We start from the raw sequence: 22,000 nt of genomic DNA, 5'->3' as shown, positions 1-22,000 counted from the left end.
ATACTTGCCATATAAGGAAACTATGCTTGTTGTAAGAAGCGACTAACTGGATCGGGTGATCAGGTTTGCTGACCAGGTTGATGCAGTCATTGTATCCCAATTGCGTGGATCAATGCTCATGATGTCAGTCCCTGGATTGTCTGGTCCAGACTCGATTATTTACAGACCACCATCATATAGCTGGAATATTGCTGAGTGCAGCGTTACACAACAAACAAACAAACAAACAAACAAACTTTGCGGTTATTGGTAAGGACAGAATGATGACATAACATTGACTGTGTCCTACCAGTGTTCGAAATACCTGCCTGCCCGACCGTCCGAGACGGGTTGATTTCAACTCGGGCTGCCAGATTTTCAAATCCCCCTGCCCTACGGTCGGGTTATATTTCATATGTGACAATATTCTAAATATTTCCCGATGATTATCATTAATTCACATGTAAAGATGAATGATAAAATGTAACCAAAAAGAAATCCCGTTAGCTTATCCTGAGAAACATTTGATTATAGTGGGCAGGCAGGTTTTGGTCAGGGCTGGCAAGTATTTCAGCTAGCCAGTCCTGTGGTCTGGCTGAAATTTTTGGGAGTTTCATACCCTTGTCCTACTCTCTATTCCAGGAACAATATGCCTTTGTTTACGACGCTGTTCTTGAGGCTGTCAAATCAGGGGAGACAACTATAGCCAAGTCTGCATTCCGATCTACCTACCAAAATATGCTGAGCGCAGCCAACGAGGGGGACCCCAACAAACTTGAGGAACAGTACCAGGTAAGCTGGATACAAGTTACCGGAAATAGTCTTGTCAGGTTTTATAATTAGTAAGGGTCTTCTTCTGAAATAGAAATCTGGAATGTTTATCCCAATACTGTATCAATACCCAAACGATTTATCACAAGTCAATTCACTAAGTGTGGGCCAGCTTGATACTTAGTGTTGCCTTTGTGAAGGTTGAGAAATAATGTTAAGGTAAAACTTATTACAGTAATTGATAAATGTATTACAATATGATATGAGTTTGAATGTTCAGAGTAGGGAAAGGGGATATTCAGGGGTTTAATGACAGGCCATCAGTCACAGACAAGACACCTTTGACTTGCTAAAATAGTAAGTCCAGTGAAGCCTGTCTGCACAGTTGAGGCCTTCATTGAACGTGATTCCAGATTGTGTGGACTCTGTTCATTCCGAGAACATAACAGATGTCATGACTTGGTTACTTTCAGGATATTCACTACCCCCTGTGTTGTGTGACTGATCCCCTTGTGTTGTGTGACTGACCCCCTGTGTTGTGTGACTGACCCTCCCCTAGTGTTGTGTGACTGCCCCCCCTGTGTTGTGTGACTGACCCCCTGTGTTGTGTGACTTACCCCCTAGTGTTGTGTGACTGATCCCCTTGTGTTGTGTGACTGACCCTCCCCTAGTGTTGTGTGACTGCCCCCCCTGTGTTGTGTGACTGACCCCGTGTTGTGTGACTGACCCCCTGTGTTGTGTGACTGATCCCCTTGTGTTGTGTGACTGACCCTCCCCTAGTGTTGTGTGACTGACCCCCCTGTGTTGTGTGACTGACCCCCTGTGTTGTGTGACTGACCCCCCTGTGTTGTGTGACTGACACCCCCCCGCCCTGTGTTGTGTGACTGACACCCCCCCTGTGTTGTGTGACTGACCCCCTTGTGTTGTGTGACTGCCCCCCCCTGTGTTGTGTGACTGATCCCCCCTGTGTTGTGTGACTGACCCCCTCTGTGTTGTGTGACTGACCCCCTGTGTTGTGTGACTGACCCCCTGTGTTGTGTGACTGACCCCCTGTGTTGTGTGACTGACCCTCCCCTAGTGTTGTGTGACTGACCCCCCTGTGTTGTGTGACTGACCCCCTGTGTTGTGTGACTGACCCCCCTGTGTTGTGTGACTGACACCCCCCCGCCCTGTGTTGTGTGACTGACACCCCCCCTGTGTTGTGTGACTGACACCCCCCCTGTGTTGTGTGACTGACCCCCTTGTGTTGTGTGACTGCCCCCCCCTGTGTTGTGTGACTGATCCCCCCTGTGTTGTGTGACTGACCCCCTCTGTGTTGTGTGACTGACCCCCTGTGTTGTGTGACTGACCCCCTGTGTTGTGTGACTGACCCCCTGTGTTGTGTGACTGACCCCCTGTGTTGTGTGACTGACCCCCTTGTGTTGTGTGACTGACCCTCCCCCTGTGTTGTGTGACTGACCCCCTGTGTTGTGTGACTGACCCCTGTGTTGTGTGACTGACCCCCTGTGTTGTGTGACTGACCCCCTGTGTTGTGTGACCTACCCCCCTGTGTTGTGTGACTGACCCCCGTGTTGTGTGACTGACCCCCCTGTGTTGTGTTACTGACCCCCCTGTGTTGTGTGACTGACCCCCTGTGTTGTGTGACTGACCCCGTGTTGCATGACTGACCCCCAATGTTACATGACTGACCGCTATGTTACATGACTGACCCCCTGTGTTACATGACTGACCCCCCTGTGTTGTGTGACTGACCCCCTGTGTTGCATGACTGACCCCCAATGTTACATGACTGACCCCCTGTGTTACATGACTAACCCCCCTGTGTTGTGTGACTGCCCCCCTGTGTTGTGTGACTGACCCCCTATGTTACATGACTGACCCCCTATGTCACATGACTGACACCCCTGTATTACGTGACTGACCCCTCTCTACCTGCAGGTGCTACAGACACTGTCTCCCACAGTGGAAAGAAGTGAGTGCTCTGCTGCCTTTGCCGAGGATAACATGAACAAGAACCGATTCAAGAACATCTTGCCAGGTTAGTCAAGAGCAGATTGACTTCTTCAGCTTCCTTGTGTTACTGTGTTACTGCTTTGATGTTGAGATGTAGTAGCCGAGTTGTGCCATACTATTCTGTGCTGGGCGGAGGTGTCTCTTTGGCAGATTTGCCCCAGGTTTGATCCTCAAACAGTGAGCAGCACACCCATGAAGATGGTGGTCTGTGAAGTGATCACTGTATTCAAAATGTGTCATGCGAGGCTTTCCTCGCGCTTTAGGCCACTCTGGGTGCCGTGCCGTGCCGTGCCGTGCCGTGCCGTGCCGTGCCGTGACAGAGATAGTGTTCAAAGTGGCAATAGCTCCACTCACTAACGTACTACAATATGTTCCGAGTAGTGTTATAGGTATTCTTCAGTTATTTACAGATTGTCAGTCTTTATCAACAACTTCAGATTAGCTTCAGGTGAAAATATCACTTCAGTCCCACCGCATGACATTTGAACAGCTATTGTAAGAAGCTCATCTTGATTTTCAGTTTGCATGGGGGATTTTGATGAAATAGTTGCATGTATTTTGGAGGTATTGATTCAAACAATTATCCTTCAAGAATAATGTCAATTTGAAAACTTGAAACTTGACAGTTTGTTTTCAGGGTGTTCTTTAATCTGAGCATGTCATTAAACCTCTTGACCTTGAATTCTTCACTTTCTCAGTCATTCGCCATGCTCCGTCTGTTTTTCTCAATGTAAGTTGTGAATGAATGAGGCCATGCTTGTATTGGCACAAGTGATGGCTTGATGCTTGAGTCACAGTCTCTTGTCTGCCACAGCATTGTGCTTCAGCATATCCAGCTGTGTGGCTTTCACAGTCGTTCAGCAAACAGGATTCATAAAAGTTATAATCATTTACTCTCATATTTAATGACGTTTTTGTTAATGAGTTTCTTCGATAGCTGTAAAGTTAAATGAAAAATAAGGAAATAATTGACATGTAATTGATTGGAATGAATATTTTTAATGTCAACCAAGATAATTTTCGATAAGAAATATTTAAAGAGAATCAAGACTAGTGTGCTGTCATTCCTGAAGAAAGGCTTCTGTCGCTTAGGGGTGTCATTGATTTGAAATTTTAGTGTCGATACATCTCAGAAGTATATATTGATTAATAATAAGAGTAATTATTCTGGCTGTGCATTGATAAAAGTTACCTACATGGACCTGCAATGTTTCAATGTCTGTCTAGGGGCAATGGGGTAGCCTAGTGGTTAAAGTATTGGCTTTGAATGCCGAAGACCCGGGCTCAATGGGTACAATGTGTGAAGCCCATTTTCCGGTGTCCCCTGCCGTGATATTGCTGGAATATTGCTAAATGCGGCGTAAAACCATACTCACTCACTCACTCACTCATTCAATGTCTGTCTAAACAGTAGTAATCTTAATAAATATAATAATTTCTGTGGCACTGAATTATTACTTATGTGTCAATATTCAGAAATTTGTACAGTATCAACATTAAACATTTTCTAATACATCAATATCACGATATACGATGACACCCCTACTGTCGCTTGAATTGAACTTATTGAATGGAATTGTGATTTACTAAAATTCCTATTAATATTTTCACCTCCCCCGTTTAATACTTACCACTTTGGAATGGTGTGACTTGCTTGCCCTTCACCCTGAGTGCCTCTTTTTTTAGCCAATCGGTGTCGCCCTTTCCTGTACACGCCTGTTGACAACTGTACTGACTACATCAATGCTGTGTTCCTCCCTGTAAGTACCCCCGCCCCGCCCACTCGTCTTGCTGCATCGTGGGGCAGTTAGTGGCTCGTGTCAGTTCTGTGTGTGAGTAAGAAGCACATAGTAACTTTCTCATCATTACTGCAGGTTAACATTCTCATCAACATCGCAGGCCACCGTTCTCATCATCAGTGCAGGTTAACATTCTCATCAACATCGCAGGCCACCGTTCTCATCATCAGTGCAGGTTAACATTCTCATCAACATCGCAGGCCACCGTCCTCATCATCAGTGCAGGTTAACATTCTCATCAACATCGCAGGCCACCGTTCTCAACATTACTGCAGGTTAACATTCTCATCAACATCGCAGGCCACCGTTCTCACCATTACTCCAGGTTAACATTCTCATCAACATCGCAGGCCACTGTTCACAACATTACTGCAGGTTGACATTCTCAACATTACTGCAGGTTAACATTCTCATCAACATCGCAGGCCACTGTTCTCAACATTACTGCAGGTTAACATTCTCATCACCATCGCAGGCCACCGTTCTCATCATTACTCCAGGTTAACATTCTCATCAACATCGCAGGCCACCGTTCTCACCATTACAGCAGGTTAACATTCTCATCAACATCGCAGGCCACTGTTCTCAACATTACTGCAGGTTAACATTCTCATCAACATCGCAGGCCACCGTTCTCAACATTACTGCAGGTTGACATTCTCAACATTACTGCAGGTTAACATTACTCCAGGATAACATCGCAGGCCACCGTTCTCAACATTACTGCAGGTTAACATTCTCATCACCATCGCAGGCCACCGTTCTCATCATCAGTGCAGGTTGACATTCTCATCAACATCGCAGGCCACTGTTCTCAACATTACTGCAGGTTAACATTCTCAACATAACTGCAGGTTAACATACTCATCAACATCGCAGGCCACCGTTCTCACCATTACTGCAGGTTAACATTCTCATCACCATCGCAGGCCACCATTCTCAACATTGCTGCAGGTTTACATTCTCATCAACATCGCAGGCCACCGTTCTCAACATTACTCCAGGATAACATTTTCATTACCATCACAGGCCACCGGTCTCAACATTACTGCAGGGTAACATTCTCATCACCATCAAAGGCCACCGTTCTCACCATTACTGCAGGTTAACATTCTCATCACCATTGCAGGCCACCATTCTCAACATTGCTGCAGGTTAACATTCTCATCAACATCGCAGGCCACCGTTCTCAACATTACTCCAGGATAACATTTTCATTACCATCACAGGCCACGGGTCTCAACATTACTGCAGGGTAACATTCTCATCACCATCAAAGGCCACCGTTCTCACCATTACTGCAGGTAAACATTCTCATTACCATCACAGGCCACCGTTCTCAATATTACTGCAGGTTAACATTCTCACAATAATTGCAAGTTAACATTCTCATCACCATCACAGGCCACCGTTCTCAACATTACTGCAGGTTAACATTCTCATCACCATCGCAGGCTACCTTTCTCAACATTACTGCAGGTTAACATTCTTACCATTACTCCAGGATAACATTCTCATCACCATCGCAGGCCACCGGTCTCAACATTACTGCAGGTTAACATTCTCATCACCATCGCAGGCTACCATTCTCAACATCACTGCAGGTTAACATTCTTACCATTACTCCAGGATAACATTCTCATCACCATCGCAGGCCACCATTCTCACCATTACTGCAGGTAAACATTCTCATCAACATCGCAGGCCACCGTTCTCAACATTACTGCAGGATAACATTCTCATCACCATCGCAGGCCACCATTCTCACCATTACTGCAGGTAAACATTCTCATCAACATCGCAGGCCACCGTTCTCAACATTACTGCAGGTAAACATTCTCATCACCATCGCAGGCCACCGGTCTCAACATTTCTGCAGGATAACATTCTCATCACCATCTTAGGCCACCATTCTCACCATTACTGCAGGTAAACATTCTCATCAACATCGCAGGCCACCGTTCTCAACATTACTGCAGGTTAACATTCTCATCAACATCGCAGGCCACTGTTCTCAACATTACTGCAGGTTAACATTCTCATCACCATCGCAGGCCACCGTTCTCAACATTACTGCAGGTTAACTTTCTCACCATTACTCCAGGATAACATTCTCATCACCATCGCAGGCCACTGTTCTCAACTTTACTGCAGGTTAACATTCTCACCATTACTGCAGGATAACATTCTCATCAACATCGCAGGCCACCATTCTCAACATTACTGCAGGTTAACATTCTCACCATTACTCCAGGATAACATTCTCATCACCATCGCAGGCCACTGTTCTCAACTTTACTGCAGGTTAACATTCTCACCATTACTGCAGGATAACATTCTCATCAACATCGCAGGCCACCGTTCTTAACATTACTGCAGGTTAACATTCTCATCAACATCGCAGGCCACCATTCTCACCATTACTGCAGGTTAACATTCTCATCAGCATCGCAGGCCACCGTTCTTAACATTACTGCGATGAACATTGTCTTCAACACACGAACTGCGACACCAGTTAGCTAGTGTTACATCACTGAACTGCGACACCAGTTAGCTGGTGTTACATCATTGAACTGCTACACCAGTTAGATGGTGTTACATCATTGAACTGCGACAACCAATTAGATGGTGTTACATCGTTGAACTGCAGACCCGTGAAGATTCCGGGGTAGAATAGGTCTTCAGCTACCCATATTTGCCGTAAAAGGCGACTATGCTTGTCGTAAAAGGCGACTAACGGGATCGGGTGGTCAGGCTTGCTGACTTGGTTGATACATGTCATCAATCCCAATTGGGTGGATCGATGCTCATGATGTCAATCACTGGATTGTCTGGCCTAGACTCGATTATTTTACAGACCGCCGTCATATAGCTGGTATATTGCTGAGTGCGGTGTTTAACAACAAACAAACAAACAAACGTTGAACTGCGACAGCTGTAAGCTGGTGTTCCATCATTGAATCACTGAAGATATCCTATAGCTGCTTTGAATCTAAGCTTTACTTCACAGTGATACTCATTGACTCACTGAACAGCTGACACCTAGCACTTTCCACTATTCTGCAGAATGTCTAATCTCATGCAACGTGCTGCTGAATAATACAGTTTGCAATCATCTCAACATTACTAACATTCTGTTGAATGTCACTTTGCCAGTTAACAGCACTCTTCTAAAGCCATTGTTTCACTATCTGATGTCATTGAGGACCATTTATATCCTGTGTCCATAGTTATTTAAGTGACTGTTTATCTGTTGTTAATTACTTTTTGAAAGGGCCCGTGAAGATCCGGGGTAGAATAGGTCTTCAGCAACCCATCCTTCGTGACTATGCTTGTCGTAAGAGGCGACTAACTGGATCGGGTGGTCAGGCTCGCTGACTTGGTTAAAGCATGTCATCGATCCAAATTGCGTGGATCGATGCTTATGATGTCAATCACTGGATTGTCCTATTAGATTATTTACAGACCGCCGTCATATAGCTGGAATATTGCTGAGTGCGGCGTAAAACAACAAACCAAACCAAAAATACTTTTTGAAAGGTCATGTCAAATGTGAAATTCTACCTTCCTGTTCTTATATCGACTCTGTAAATTGTTACTTGTCTGAATTTTCAAAACGAGCAAATATTTTCTTGATTCTCAGTCATTGCCAATTAACGTAACAAATGTTATACTTGGGATAACACTTTCTTAGTGATGTACAGATTCTCATACTTTTTTGGGCTGAATGGCATTGTGTGTTCATTACTTTCGGCCATGGGAACCATGCCAATTTACACTCGTCAGTGTGGTTTGCAAAGTATGTGATCTAAACTACCAGTTGTCGGACTTTCATTTTGTGGAAGCCTCAATCTCTGAGTGGGTTGGATCGCTGACTTTGTGTGCTGGCGATTAGGTGCCTCACTTTAGCAGTGTGGGTTCGAATCCTGGACGGGACTCACCCCCAAAAAGTACGAGAATCTGTACTTTACTTAGAAAGTGTTATCCCAAATATGACATTTGTTACATTTGACCACTTTATAATGGCATTGTGTGTTCATTGCCTATTCAGCCAAAACATTCCACATGCTACCATCTTAACTTGTCAAAGACAGTTCAGCTTTGTAATCGTCATTCCTTCAATCCTTCCACATCTTTGAAACTTGAAACTTGAAAATCTTGTGATCACATAGTCAACTTCTTGGAACAGAGGACAAATGATCCTCAATCTTTGACTTGATGAGTTGGTTCTGGCAATATTTTAATTTCCAATTTTGGATAATGTCTTAGTATTTATGATATGCCAGCTGACTTTGTTGATGCATGTCATCTATCCCAATTGCATGGATCGATGCTCATGATGTCAGTCACTGGATTGTCTGGTCCAGACTCAATTATTTATAGACCGCCATCACATAGCTGGAATATTGCTTAGTGCGGCGTTAAACAACAAACAAACAAAATGATCAATGCCAGACATTTTGGACCAAATGTGGAATAGGATCTATGAACTCAGAAAAGAATACTTTGGTACCTGGAGAAAGTAATTGCTTTAGTTTGATTAGATGGCATAGATTAGGATGAGTACTATTCCTTCAGAAATACGGAAGGTCCGGGGTTCGATCCCCGGCCGCGTCATACCAAAAGACTTTAAAAGATGGTACTTGTTGTTACCCTGTTTGGCGCTCGGCATTAAGGGGCTAAAACAAGAACTGGTCGGCTCGGAGTCAGTATACTGTGTCTGAGTGGGGTATTCATGTTAAACTGCGGCATGGTATCTCAGTGAGCTAGCACTATAAATTGGCATCAGTCCGGACGAGTACAAGCAGCCACACAAACACACACACATACATGCACGTCGCTATATAAGTGCAATAATCTTGGACGCGATGTTAAACCCCATTTCACCTCACCTCCTTCAGGAATACAGGCTGCTATCATCCATTGGTTTTAAATTTAAATCTGTACATTTTGCCTGCAACAGTTTTCAAAAGACAATGCCTGTGAATCAAGTGTTTACAGTATCAGTAGTTTAATCATCTTTGTTTCCTAAACACTGTGTCCATTTTACTCTTGTCAAGGTTTATGTTGAACGGAACATGTTAACTAGGAAGAATGTACTTTAATGTTGATGAAGCTTTGAATTTGATGCCTTGAGAGCCCTAGTTTAATGTCCGTGGTGTGTTGTAGGGGTGTACGCAGAAGGACCGGTTCATTGTCACTCAGATGCCGCTTCCCAACACTGTAGCCGACTTCTGGCGCATGTTGTACGACTATACCTCCGATACCATCATCATGCTCAATGAGTTTGATAGGAACGACAAGGTAGGTAGTCTAGGCTTACGTAATCCTTATACAAGGTCGGAGTGTGTGGGACAGTTTGAATTCACGCCGCTTTCAGCAATATTCCAGCATTATCACGGCGGGGGACACCAGAAATGGGCTTACCACATTGTACCCTTGTCGGGAATCGAACCCGGGTTTTCGGTCTGACAAGTGATTGCTTTAACCACTAGACTACCCGATCACCTCTACAAGGTAGGAGTACAGGTGGCCTAGTTGTGTAATAGACCTGTGAAGAACTGGGGTAGAATAGGTCTTCAGCAACCCATGCTTGCAATAAAAGGTGACTATGCGTGTCATAAGAGGTGACTAACGGGATCAGGTGGTCAGACTCGCTGACTTGGTTGATGCATGATGTATCCCATTGCCAGGATCGATGTTGATGATGTCAATCACTGGATTGTCTGGTCCAGACTTGATTATTTACAGACCGCCAAATATTGCCGAGTCCTGGGTTAAACAACAAACAAACAAAGTTGTCTAATACGCCACAAGTAGCTGTGCCGAGTTACGTCCCTTTAGAGTGACAGATCCCACATTCACCCTGACATGGATTCTTGGTGCCAGCACCATACTCTTGGCTGTGTCTAAGACCCGCATCACTTTTGGCTTTCCTCCCACATTGACTTGACATGCTGTGATAGATAGAACTGAAACAGTGTTCCAAGTGGCATAACATCCTCACTTTTCTCACTTGCTCACTTCAAGTAGGGCCACCTCCATGGTCTAGTGTAGTGGAAGGTGGTTCAATCCTCGGCAGCCTCATACCAAAAAGACGTTAAAAGATTGTACTTGTTGTTACCCTGCCTGGTGCTCGGCATTAAGGGGATAAAACAAGGACTGGTCAGCTCGAAGTCAGTATACTGTGTCCAACCTTGGTGTTAATGTTAAGGGACCGCCTCCGTGGTCTTGTGGTAGAGCGTCCGCCCGGAGAGCGGAAGGTCCGGGGTTCGATCCCCGGCCGCGTCATACCAAAAGACGTTAAAAGATGGTACTTGTTGTTACCCTGTTTGGCGCTCTGCATTAAGGGGCTAAAACAAGGACTGGTCGGCTCGGAGTCAGTATACTGTGTCTGAGTGGGGTATTCATGTTAAACTGCGGCATGGTATCTCAGTGAGCTAGCACTATAAATCGGCATCAGTCCGGACTAGTACAAGCAGCCACACAAACACACACACATACATGCACGTCGCTATATAAGTGCAATAATCTTGGACGCGACGTTAAACCCCATTTCACCTCACCTCACCGTTCATGTTAAGGCCATGACATAGCACACAGACACACACACACAGACACACACACACACACACACACACACCTTGCTATAAGTGCAATAATCTAATCATGCTGTTCTGTTAAACCACATTTCACCTCACCTCTATTCTATAACAACAAGTATGTGTCTTTACAGACCTCTAGCCCACCCTTCCCATCACTACTTAGGGTTTGGCATAACGGTGAGATGTTCTGAGCTATTACATTAACATGTTTCGATTATCTGTTTTTGTTTACCAGTCGTGTGCCTTGTACTGGCCGGAGGAGTATGGCTACACAGAAGAGTACGGCCCTCTCAATGTGGAGCTGCTGTCGTCATCTGAAGCTGACCCTGACGTCACCATCCGCATCTTTAAACTCAGCCATCTTGTCAAGGTAGCATCTGTTATGTGCATAATCAGTTATTTTGTCCTCTCTGCTTAATTTTCCTGATACATCACAATAATGTATTGTGTCATTAGTTGTATAGCTATTCTGTTACTATGTCATTCTGTCACAGTTCATGTTGTGTCACCTTTCATGTTCTGTCACCATTCATGTTGTGTCACCCTTCATGTTGTGTCACCATTCATGTTCTGTCACCATTCATGTTCTGTCACCATTCATGTTCTGTCACAATTCATGTTGTGTCACCATTCATGTTGTGTCACCATTCATGTTGTGTCACCCTTCATGTTGTGTCACCATTCATGTTGTGTCACCATTCATGTTGTGTCACCTTTCATGTTGTGTCACAGTTCATGTTCTGTCACTGTTCATGTTGTGTCACCATTCATGTTGTGTCACCATTCATGCTGTGTCACCCTTCATGTTGTGTCACCATTCATGTTGTGTCACCATTCATGTTGTGTCACCTTTCATGTTCTGTCACAGTTCATGTTCTGTCACTGTTCATGTTGTGTCACCATTCATGTTCTGTCACCATTCATGTTCTGTCACAGTTCATGTTGTGTCACCATTCATGTTGTGTCACCTTTCATGTTGTGTCACCATTCATGTTGTGTCACCTTTCATGTTGTGTCACTATTCATGTTGTGTCACCATTCATGTTCTGTCACAGTTCATGTTGTGTCACAGTTCATGCTCTGTCACAGTTCATGTTGTGTCACCATTCATGTTCTGTCACAGTTCATGTTGTGTCACCTTTCATGTTCTGTCACCATTTATGTTGTGTCACCATTCATGCTCTGTCACCATTCATGTTCTGTCACCATTCATGTTCTGTCACAGTTCATGTTCTGTCACAGTTCATGTTGTGTCACCATTCATGTTCTGTCACAGTTCATGTTGTGTCACCATTCATGTTGTGTCACCTTTCATGTTCTGTCACAGTTCATGTTCTGTCACAGTTCATGTTCTGTCACCATTCATGTTGTGTCACCATTCATGTTCTGTCACAATTCATGTTGTGTCACCATTCATGTTCTGAATCATACTGTTCTCTGACCATCATACTGTTCTCTGACCATCATACTGTTCCCTGACCACCATACTGTTCTCTGACCATCATACTGTTCCCTGACCACCATACTGTTCCCTGACCATCATACTGTTCTCTGACCATCATGCTGTTCTCTGACCATCATACTGTTCCCTGACCATCATGCTGTTCTCTGACCATCATACTGTTCTCTGACCATCATACTGTTCCCTGACCACCATACTGTTCTCTGACCATCATACTGTTCCCTGACCACCATACTGTTCCCTGACCATCATACTGTTCCCTGACCATCATGCTGTTCTCTGACCATCATACTGTTCTCTGACCATCATGCTGTATTGTTTCACCGTCATGTTCTGCTGCAGGGTGAGGAGAGAGCAGTGAAACAGTTCATGTTCAAATCATGGCCGGACTACCAGACAGTGCCCAACTCACGGACAGCTCTACTCAGGCTGCACAAACTCACCACAGACTGGCTCAAGCAGAACGGCAAGGGCCCAGTCACAATACACTGCATGTGAGTAAGCACCTGTCACTGCGCAAACCCATGATCATGGCTCCAAATCACAGTTCACCATGGTAATGTTTCCTGGTCAGAACCATGCCAGTCCTCATGGGTTTCAGCAAAGTGGTAAACATCTTAGACCTCCCACGTCAAAGTGACTCGCCATCATCTTACAGAAATCTTTACAAAGTGGTGTCAAACCAAACACTCACTCACTCATGTAGATCATTGGTGTTCTCCTTTCACTAGTTATTTGTTGTGCAAACGTCTATTAGATGATAAGATTTTGGCCCACTATATGGTTTTCGATGATTTGAGAGGATTGTTGGTTTGATGTTAGTGTTCAGGGCCCACTTGCACAAAGCTATCTTAGCGCTAAGACTATCGTAAGCCTATGTTAAAGTATGGGTGTTACGATCATCTTAGTGCTTTGAACACTTTGTCCAAGTGGGCCCTGGATATATTACCAAATTGACAACTTGGCCCTGCCTGCCTCCCCGCTATTACCCGACCCCACCGGGGTACCACCCCGCTATTACCCGACCCGACCGGGGTACAACCCCACTATTACCCGACCCCACCCGGGTACCACCCTGCTATTACCAGACCCCACCCGGGTACCAACCCGCTATTACCCGACCCCACCGGGGTACCATCCCGCTATTACCCGACCCGACCGGGGTACCACCCCGCTATTCCCCGACCCCACCCGGGTACCACCCTGCTATTACCCTACCCCACCCGGGTACCCTGCTAGAGGTCTCAAGAGATAGGTACAAAATGTCTGGTTGGGAATAGTTTTATCGGAGCCCTGGCAAAATGTATGCAGTATATGCATTAAACGATCTGGTCATGCATACACTGAAGTTGACTGAACTTAATGTGGGAAGAAAGCCCAAAGTGATGCACTTCGGTGAAACACACGGGCACGGGCACGGGCACGGGCACGGGCACGGGCACGGGCATGGTAGAAAGATAATCTGGGCGAACCAAGATTCAAACCCAGAATCATAGGTTTCTGGCGTGCCCCAGGGATGCAACTCTACACAGCGAATCGCGGCGCCTCAGACGACTGGGTCACCCATGCCCCAGCATAGTCAGAAAGAAATGTGAACATTAGTGACTTGTAGTGTTACCACAGAGTTTTAGATAATTTTTATCATTAAACAATATATCACATGACTAACCACGGGTCCAGATAGCCCTGTGGGTACCTTGGTTCTACTCAGTACCCACCCGACCCTAGTACCTGTGTAAACTGTCTCAGCCCTATAACAGGACTCCCTGATAGGGCGAGAATATTGCATAAGATACAAGCAAACAATTTGTTTTTGATTGTCCAGGAATGGTGCCAGCAAGAGCGGGATGTTTGCTGCCATAAGTCTGGTGCTGGAGAGACTGAGTCTAGACCAGGAGTTGGACGTCTACCAGACCGTCAAACAGATCCGCATCAACAGACCACAGTTCATTGAGAACTATGTAAGTCGGCATTGCAGACAGAGACTGCTTTGTCTCCGTCACTGCGAGGAGGCAACAGCATTTAGAACCATGTCGTTCTGATTATGATTGGTCGATATGTCGACCATCAACACAAAAGATCCACATTGGTGGAGTCTTGAGGCACCCATCATGTTGTTGTAATATTACCGAAACCTCCCTCTCATAATCATGGGATAACATTAATAAATAGTGAAAAGAAAATGGTTGGATATTTTGACAAGACAGAGTTGTTGAGGAAGCCTGGTGGTTGAAGTGCTTACCTTTCACATTTAGAACATGGTTTCAATTCCCCACTTTAGGTACAGTGTGCGAATCACATTCTTAGTGTCCCTGGGTGTGATAGTGCTGTACTTTTGCCATAATATTGCCATACTATTGCCATACCATTGTCATATGTGCTGTGAAACCAACCATTCATGTCACAGGACAGAAATGGGTCCCGAACACCCCTTTGTTGGTCATTATTGGAAACTAAATTGGATCAGGTAGCCAGGCCTGACTCCGGGCTATTAATGTGACATCCTACAGCATTGGTGGGCTTGTTTCTCATGCTTTCAGCCACACAGTGAGGTGGCTAGTCAAAACGTATTTACAAGCCACAGTGCTAGTGGACCCGTGAAGATCGGGGGTGGAATGGTCTTCAGAAACCCATGCTTGCCGTAAAAGGCGACTAACGAAATCGGGTGGTCAGGCTGGCTGACTTGGTTGATGCATGTCATCGTATCCCAATAGCCTGGATCGATGCCCATGATGTCAATCACTGGATTGTCTGGTCCAGACGCGATTTTTTACAGACTGCTGTCATATAGCTGGAATTTTGCTGAGTGCGGCGTTAAACAACAAACAAAACAAAAAAACAAATGCAACAGGAAGAGACATTTTTTTATTATAGTTACATTGTTGCTTATACAAACAGCATGTTGCTGAGTTTCATTGCTTCTTTCACAGGAACAATACCAGTTCTGCTACCAGCTCATCATGGAATATCTTGACAGCCAAGAGTAGCCATAGCAACCGTTGATCAACCATAGCAACATTCCACGGTTACAAAGACCACCATCCCAGCATTCCATAGCTCAAAGCAAATGCTTGTGATGTTTTAGTATCACAAATTGTCATTTTCAATTTTACAAACCATGAAAGCTTTAGTCAGTGTTATGTAATGGATATATTACTTTTGCTCAGATTTCTATATATGTTGTACACCACTAGGATATTTTAACAAGTTGTTTATGGATTGCGTTTTCCGATATCAACTAAGAGAGTTAAGATATTTTTAATTATGTTGACTTTTAACGATTGTTGAATTCATTTGCATCTTCTGAAAGGTTGTTACGTAATTTACTCATGTCAAATTTGTTTATTTGTCCAAAGTTAATTTGCAGATGTTTGAAGAATAGTGTGTTCAGAGACAACAGGTAGTATGTTTCCCAGATTATGCATTCACTGCTCATAATGTGTCATACAATTTATTAACTGGTCGAAGTATTACATGTGTGTCTGGGGCTGCCGTCAGCTGGGGCTATATAACACATTTTGTATGATCATACTGAGGTTGCGATACAATACATGGTCTGACATACAGTGGAACCCTTCTAGTCTGCAACCCTGTGACTGTGGACCCTGTTAGAGTGGATCCTGGGAGTCTAGATCCTGTTATTCTGGGATACAGTCCTACTGATTAGAGCCAGGCTTAAGGTCCTACTGATGGGGTCCTGGGATAAGGTCCTACTGGATGGGTCCAGGCATGAGGTCCTACTGATGGGGTTCTGGGACACGGACCTACTGATGGGGTTCTGGGACATGGTCCTACTGATGGGGTCCTGGGATACAGTCCTACTGATGGGGTCCTGGGACACGGTCCTACTGATGGGGTCCTGGGACACAGTCCTACTGATTGGATCCAGGCTTCAGGTCCTACTGATGGGGTCCTGGGACACGGTCCTACTGATGGGGTCCTGGGATACAGTCCTACTGATGGATCCAGGCTTCAGGTCCTACTGATGGGGTCCTGGGACACGGTCCTACTGATGGGGTCCTGGTACACAGTCCTACTGATTGGATCCAGGCTTCAGGTCCTACTGATGGGGTCCTGGGACACGGTCCTACTGATGGGGTCCTGGGACACAGTCCTACTGACTGGATTCAGGCTTAAGGTCCTACTGATGGGGACCTGGGACACGGTCCTACTGATGGGGTCCTGGGACACAGTCCTACTGAAGGGGTCCTGGGACACGGTCCTACTGATTGGATCCAGGGTTAAGGTCCTACTGATTGGATCCAGTCTTAAGGTCCTACTGAAAGGGTCCTGGGACACAGTCCTTACTGACTGGATCCAGGCTTAAGGTCCTACTGATTGGATCCAGTCTTAAGGTCCTACTGATGGGGTCCTGGGACACGGTTCTAGTGAAGGGGTCCGGTCATAAGTTCCTACTGATGGAATCCGGGGCTATAGGCGATGGTGGATAGATTCAATGTTGGCATCCCTATGCAATGGAATTGTCATCAATACATCATCTAACAACCTGTTCATACATCCATCAACTCATACGTATCCATTATTGTCATATGTACATACACACAACTCATGGTATCATAGCCAGTTTTTCAAATATTGGTAATCAAAACGTAACACTAGATCAGCAGAGTGTATTTATCTCACTATTTACGGTATATATGAAGCTGTCCGCATCCACCAGTAGAGGGCGCATGAGGGTGTGTCTGAGTAATTCACTTCACCAGCACCAGGTGAGTCACTGAATTAAGTTCATAATATCCTTGTATGCAGAAAGCTATTACCGTATTTTCCATTGCGAAAGGGTATGTATAGATGCATCAGATACATATGTTCCCGCACACAATACTATTGATTTATGCAGTAGGGACACAGACAAGCATTTACATCTTCCGAGGCAAGAGAGTTAACTGACTTTAAAAGTCCAGTTTCCACCCTTGCCGAACTAGGCTGGTATTATGGAGTTACATTTTGGCTGGACTAATGAGTCTATGCATAGTCCAATCAAAATTGGCAACGAAAATCGAAATTTGGTTCATAAATTGTCATGCAGATTCTGGTCAATTGCAGGATTTGCAAAGCATGTGCACCACCAACTTGTTGTCAACAGATATTTTCTAAATCTTTATATGTTTTTAATCAGGGTGCTCGCATGATGTGATGCACTTAGGGATGTAAGATGTTTTATCACAATATAGATCTTGATTATCGATCAGATCGTCTAGATTGGGCGTCGTCATTTTGTTTGAACCAAATGCAAGTGATATGAGAGGTGGAATCTGATTGGTCCATAGGAGAGGCATGGAAGGGACATAACTCATAATAGCCACAGGTGGTGCGACTATCGAGCCCAGGAATTCCAGCCAATTTTGGCAAGGGTGGAACTGGATTTTTATAGTCAGTAAACTCCCTTGCCTCGGGAAGATGAATATTTATTGCGAAGTATATTACTTGGAAGAAACCAATTTCATTCAGTATATCAGAAATTAAGAAATTATTCTATGAGATTATTTTTTCTATGAGGTTTTACAATCTTATGATTTACTAAAACATTTAGCTGCAAGGGTTCAAGTTATTTTTTGTAAGATCATTTTGTGCCGTTCTGTGTGCCAGTCCGCACAATGGGCTTCCTGGCGAGGTTGTCTGTGTTATTTCATGTATTCTGTGATGAGTGATTGGAGACGAGACCTGTATCATTCTTCATGCCATTACTGTCACATTTTCGTCTTTCATTAGTACAACTGCATCGTCGGTACCTCACAGGTTTCTATACACTGCTTTCTCCCATCACCTGAATAAGGCCACTGTACAGTGCATTTAAGATGTGTGTCTGTTTTAAGTCTGGTGATGAAATGAAGCCACTGAAGTCAAATGAGCTTGTCTTCATGCAGAACTTTGTCCGAACCCTACCATTGCCTGATACAGTAGAATCTGCAAGGCCTTGGCCTGTGATCCTGTGCACAGGGGCACAGGTCACCAAGCAGGTGAAGTTAAGCAACATCGGTCACGTTTCGGCATTTTGGCTCCTGAGAGTTTCTGGGGCCCTTGATCCTGCCCCACACTGAAGCATGTGTAACACGTGGCGTCTCCTTGGGCAAGTGAGTGGGTACCCGGTAGGATGAGATGGCAATGTGGCTGTTAACCTTCTAACGCCTAACAGGCAGCTTGGGTTGTATACTCCCCAGGGAGCTGAGAATGATACTTCAATGCACATTGATCCAGTGACCGGGGTAATAATAGCGCTTTGAACATGCCCCTCAGTGGAGTGAAATATGCACAATATAAAAAGTCTATTATTATTATCTTGCCATGAACTATTGCCATCAAATGTTGCCAATATAATCTGAACACTCATTGGTCAGAACACTGCTGGTTCCTTCTCACTGGAACCAGCAGTGGCCAGATTCACTGGCTAAACATACCGACGACCAAATGGCCTCTTGTATTATCATGTGATTGGGTTACGTAGTGGGTACAAACCGCGAAGTACTGACGATGGCACATCTGCAGTCATTGTGTGAACAAATAAACCCCTTCTAATATATGTTTGGTTTGCTGTGAAACGAAAGGTTCTTGTTGACCATTGAGAACAAACACCAGTGTGAGATCAGCGAGCACTCTACACGCTAGCTGTATGTAATACACTAGCTTAGTAATGACACAGCATTGATCATTAGGTCAATACATCATTGGGTGTGTTACATTTTCCAGATCTAATGCAATCTGCTGAATAGCTAGTACCCTGCTATGTATGTTAGTCGAGCACTATTGTGGATGGGGACCTGTGTTGTGAGGTTGTGATTTCCTAGATTATTTCTGTCCAAGGTTGTGAATCCTGTGCAATGCTGAAGTTACATACATAGAAATGGATTATGTCTGAAGGTTGGCTTCCATTGTGGCAAGTCTCCCTGTGAAGGTATCGATCTGGTGCTGTTAGGTTCTGACACACTTGGAAAGAACAGGTTGCTGTGTCTTCATACATCCCTCTAATAATAATAATCTGTTCTAGATTTGTACAAAATGTGATTGCAGTAGTAGATTTAACAAAAAAAATGTCCATGTAGCCAGCAGGGCTTGCTCCTTTTAAAAGTTACTGGCATTCTCCAAACTAACTGGCCCAGAATTAAATGTTTGAGACCACGACGGAATTCAATTTACTGAGTAAATTATAGAGCCCCTCACATCTAAAATGTCATTTCCTGCACTCTGAGATTAAATCTTGGCTTCCATTTTCCTTCATTTTCCAATTTTATAAGCAAATAAAGACGATATTGTTGTACAGAACATTACAAAATGTCCGTCGGTTGTGTCAGTCTAATATTTTCTCATAAAAATACACAATTCACAAGTAGTGTCCAATTAATAAAAATTAAACGGACACAGAGATGGGGTGAAATTTTGACTTGCCAGACGGGTCATCCACTTTATGTTTCAGCAAGCCTTTCATAATTTAAATTGGCCGCAGGCCAACAAGCCAGCAGTTAAATCTACCCCTGTGATTAACATTTAAATGGTTAACATTTTTAGGCATATGTTTATGTTATTCGATAATTTGTGCCTGCAGTGTCATTGAACAAATTCCAACCTATGTTTAGCCTGAATACAGTCATGCAGTACCGATCGTTACCTGGACTCTGTTACAATCAAATGCTCACATAGCCATAGAAATTTAATAAGAATATGATGACGGCGCATTTACGTTCTGTAACTGAAATTCCATAGTGTCAGTTAAAAATGGGGAAATATTCTCTCTCGTTAGAATGAGGACATTGAATGTTGATAATACAGACTTGATAACCTTATTTGAAACAGAATTGAAGATCTGCTTGATATAAGTAAAACTATGTACGCTGTGTTTGTCATTTATTGGAGGTTTCTGGCCATCGTGGACAGATCTGATCTGTAGCTTTGGAAATGATCCATTTTCATGTCTGACGTACCTATAGTTTAGGTTTTCCTTCGTAGTGAACCTTGAAATGGTGTGTGCCAATCTGACCCAAGTTCTAGTGACTACTGTTTGACATTTTGTCTAGTGGCGTCGATGGGCTTAGTGAACATGTGTATATATATTTTAGTATGTAGTTGAAGCCAGTCATAGGTAGATCCAACCGTGCTAAGAACTTTACATTGTACATTTATGTATGCTAGTTTTTGCATACACCTTTTGCTGTGCGACAAAACTTTCAGATTTCCAAGTTAGGAATCAAGCCGACAATTATCAAAACCTTTGTTGAAATGGATTCCGAAAATTCATATTTTTCACGTTTTCTTGAAATGAATTCTGTACTTTTATATCATAAAAGATCCTTCAATATATTTGTTCTTTACAGCACCCAAAATATATTGCTTTTTTCTTTCAGACAAGTTTCTCATTTAATTTTATTTTGAAGCATTGTCCTCTGATATCAGACAGACAAGTTTATTATTCATTAAAGCTTCTTGCTAGCGATCGCAGTTAATGTTTTTATACTCTAACTTATTTTTCCATTAACTCCAATTTTCTGCTATGTAAATAATTTCCTAGAATAGTCGCTTACAGAGCTTAAAATATGTACATTATTTGTTAATCATGTTTACAATTTGATATTGTTTATTATCGGGGGATCAAGAACATTCTTTGTGCTGAGCCAGGAACAGGAACAGTGGTTTCAAATAACTCCCATCCATCATCATGGGTGTAGTTTGATTGGAGGCTTATTATTATTATTATTATTATGATTATTATTATGCAGATAAGATGCTCTTGTTGATAGAAGGTTTCGGAGGCAATGTCCTGGCCACACAGGGATATGGAGTCAATGTTGAGAACAGAGTATATGGCAAAAAGTTTTGTAGTTCTTTTTTCAAAAAAATGAACAAAAATATTACAATGCATTTAAGTACTAGTCAGTATTCACAATTCTCATTTATCCCAGCGCTCGCTGTCTTTCGCAAGTACATGCATATCAGTGTAGTTGTTTGTCCTACACTTAAAGGCAGGATGTTAACTTTGTATCTCTCGTGTGGTTGGCATCCAGGATAAATCTCAGTCATATAGGTCCGCGGATAGGTGAATCTCTTGCATTGTTCAGAGCTCAACTTGCTCACAGGAAAACGGTACTGCGAAATGAATCGTGGACGATGAAATTGTAGTTAATTTGCTTTAAAATGCTCTGGTACAGTATTAATTATGGCGACTCAAATAATGACAATCTGGTTCTTCAGTCACCCGTCATGCAGTCTCATTCAAATCCGATCTTAGATGTCACTACCGCTAATCAAAGATCTGAGGTCATCCAATCAGGGGTCACATCAGAATTACCTTTCATCCGACCAATCAGAGCGTCGCTTACCAGATCCAGAATGTGTTTTCTCATCATGCAACCTCGAAAAAT

General features: G+C 43.8%; 1 protein-coding gene across 4 annotated transcripts in view; it reads left to right on the top strand.

Annotated features, from left to right (window-relative positions):
* Positions 1–17,932, top strand: part of LOC124149416 (receptor-type tyrosine-protein phosphatase kappa-like) — an 83,321-nt gene extending 65,389 nt beyond the window's left edge. The window contains exons 17-25 of one of the 4 annotated variants that reach the window (XR_007222270.1): positions 622–771; positions 2,689–2,788; positions 4,450–4,523; positions 9,732–9,866; positions 11,403–11,537; positions 12,972–13,123; positions 14,455–14,590; positions 15,560–16,444; positions 16,526–17,932. Coding sequence is in view for 2 of the 4 variants with exons in the window: in XM_048399996.1 (XP_048255953.1) it covers positions 622–771; positions 2,689–2,788; positions 4,450–4,523; positions 9,732–9,866; positions 11,403–11,537; positions 12,972–13,123; positions 14,455–14,590; positions 15,560–15,616 (939 nt within the window). In the remaining 2 variants the exon portion in view is untranslated. Of the gene's footprint in view, positions 1–621; positions 772–2,688; positions 2,789–3,461; positions 3,494–4,449; positions 4,524–9,731; positions 9,867–11,402; positions 11,538–12,971; positions 13,124–14,454; positions 14,591–15,559 lie in introns of all 4 variants that reach the window. The other 3 variants (XR_007222268.1, XM_048399996.1, XM_048399997.1) reach the window with 3 other exon arrangements.
* The last annotated feature ends 4,068 nt before the right edge of the window (positions 17,933–22,000 follow it).

The sequence above is a fragment of the Haliotis rufescens genome, unplaced genomic scaffold (genome assembly GCF_023055435.1).
Source record: "Haliotis rufescens isolate VD_foot unplaced genomic scaffold, xgHalRufe1.0.p SCAF_2, whole genome shotgun sequence".
NCBI classification, from domain to species: domain Eukaryota; kingdom Metazoa; phylum Mollusca; class Gastropoda; order Lepetellida; family Haliotidae; genus Haliotis; species Haliotis rufescens.
The sequence above is the reverse complement of the archived record's forward strand: the minus strand, read 5'-3'. Positions and strand labels throughout refer to the sequence as shown.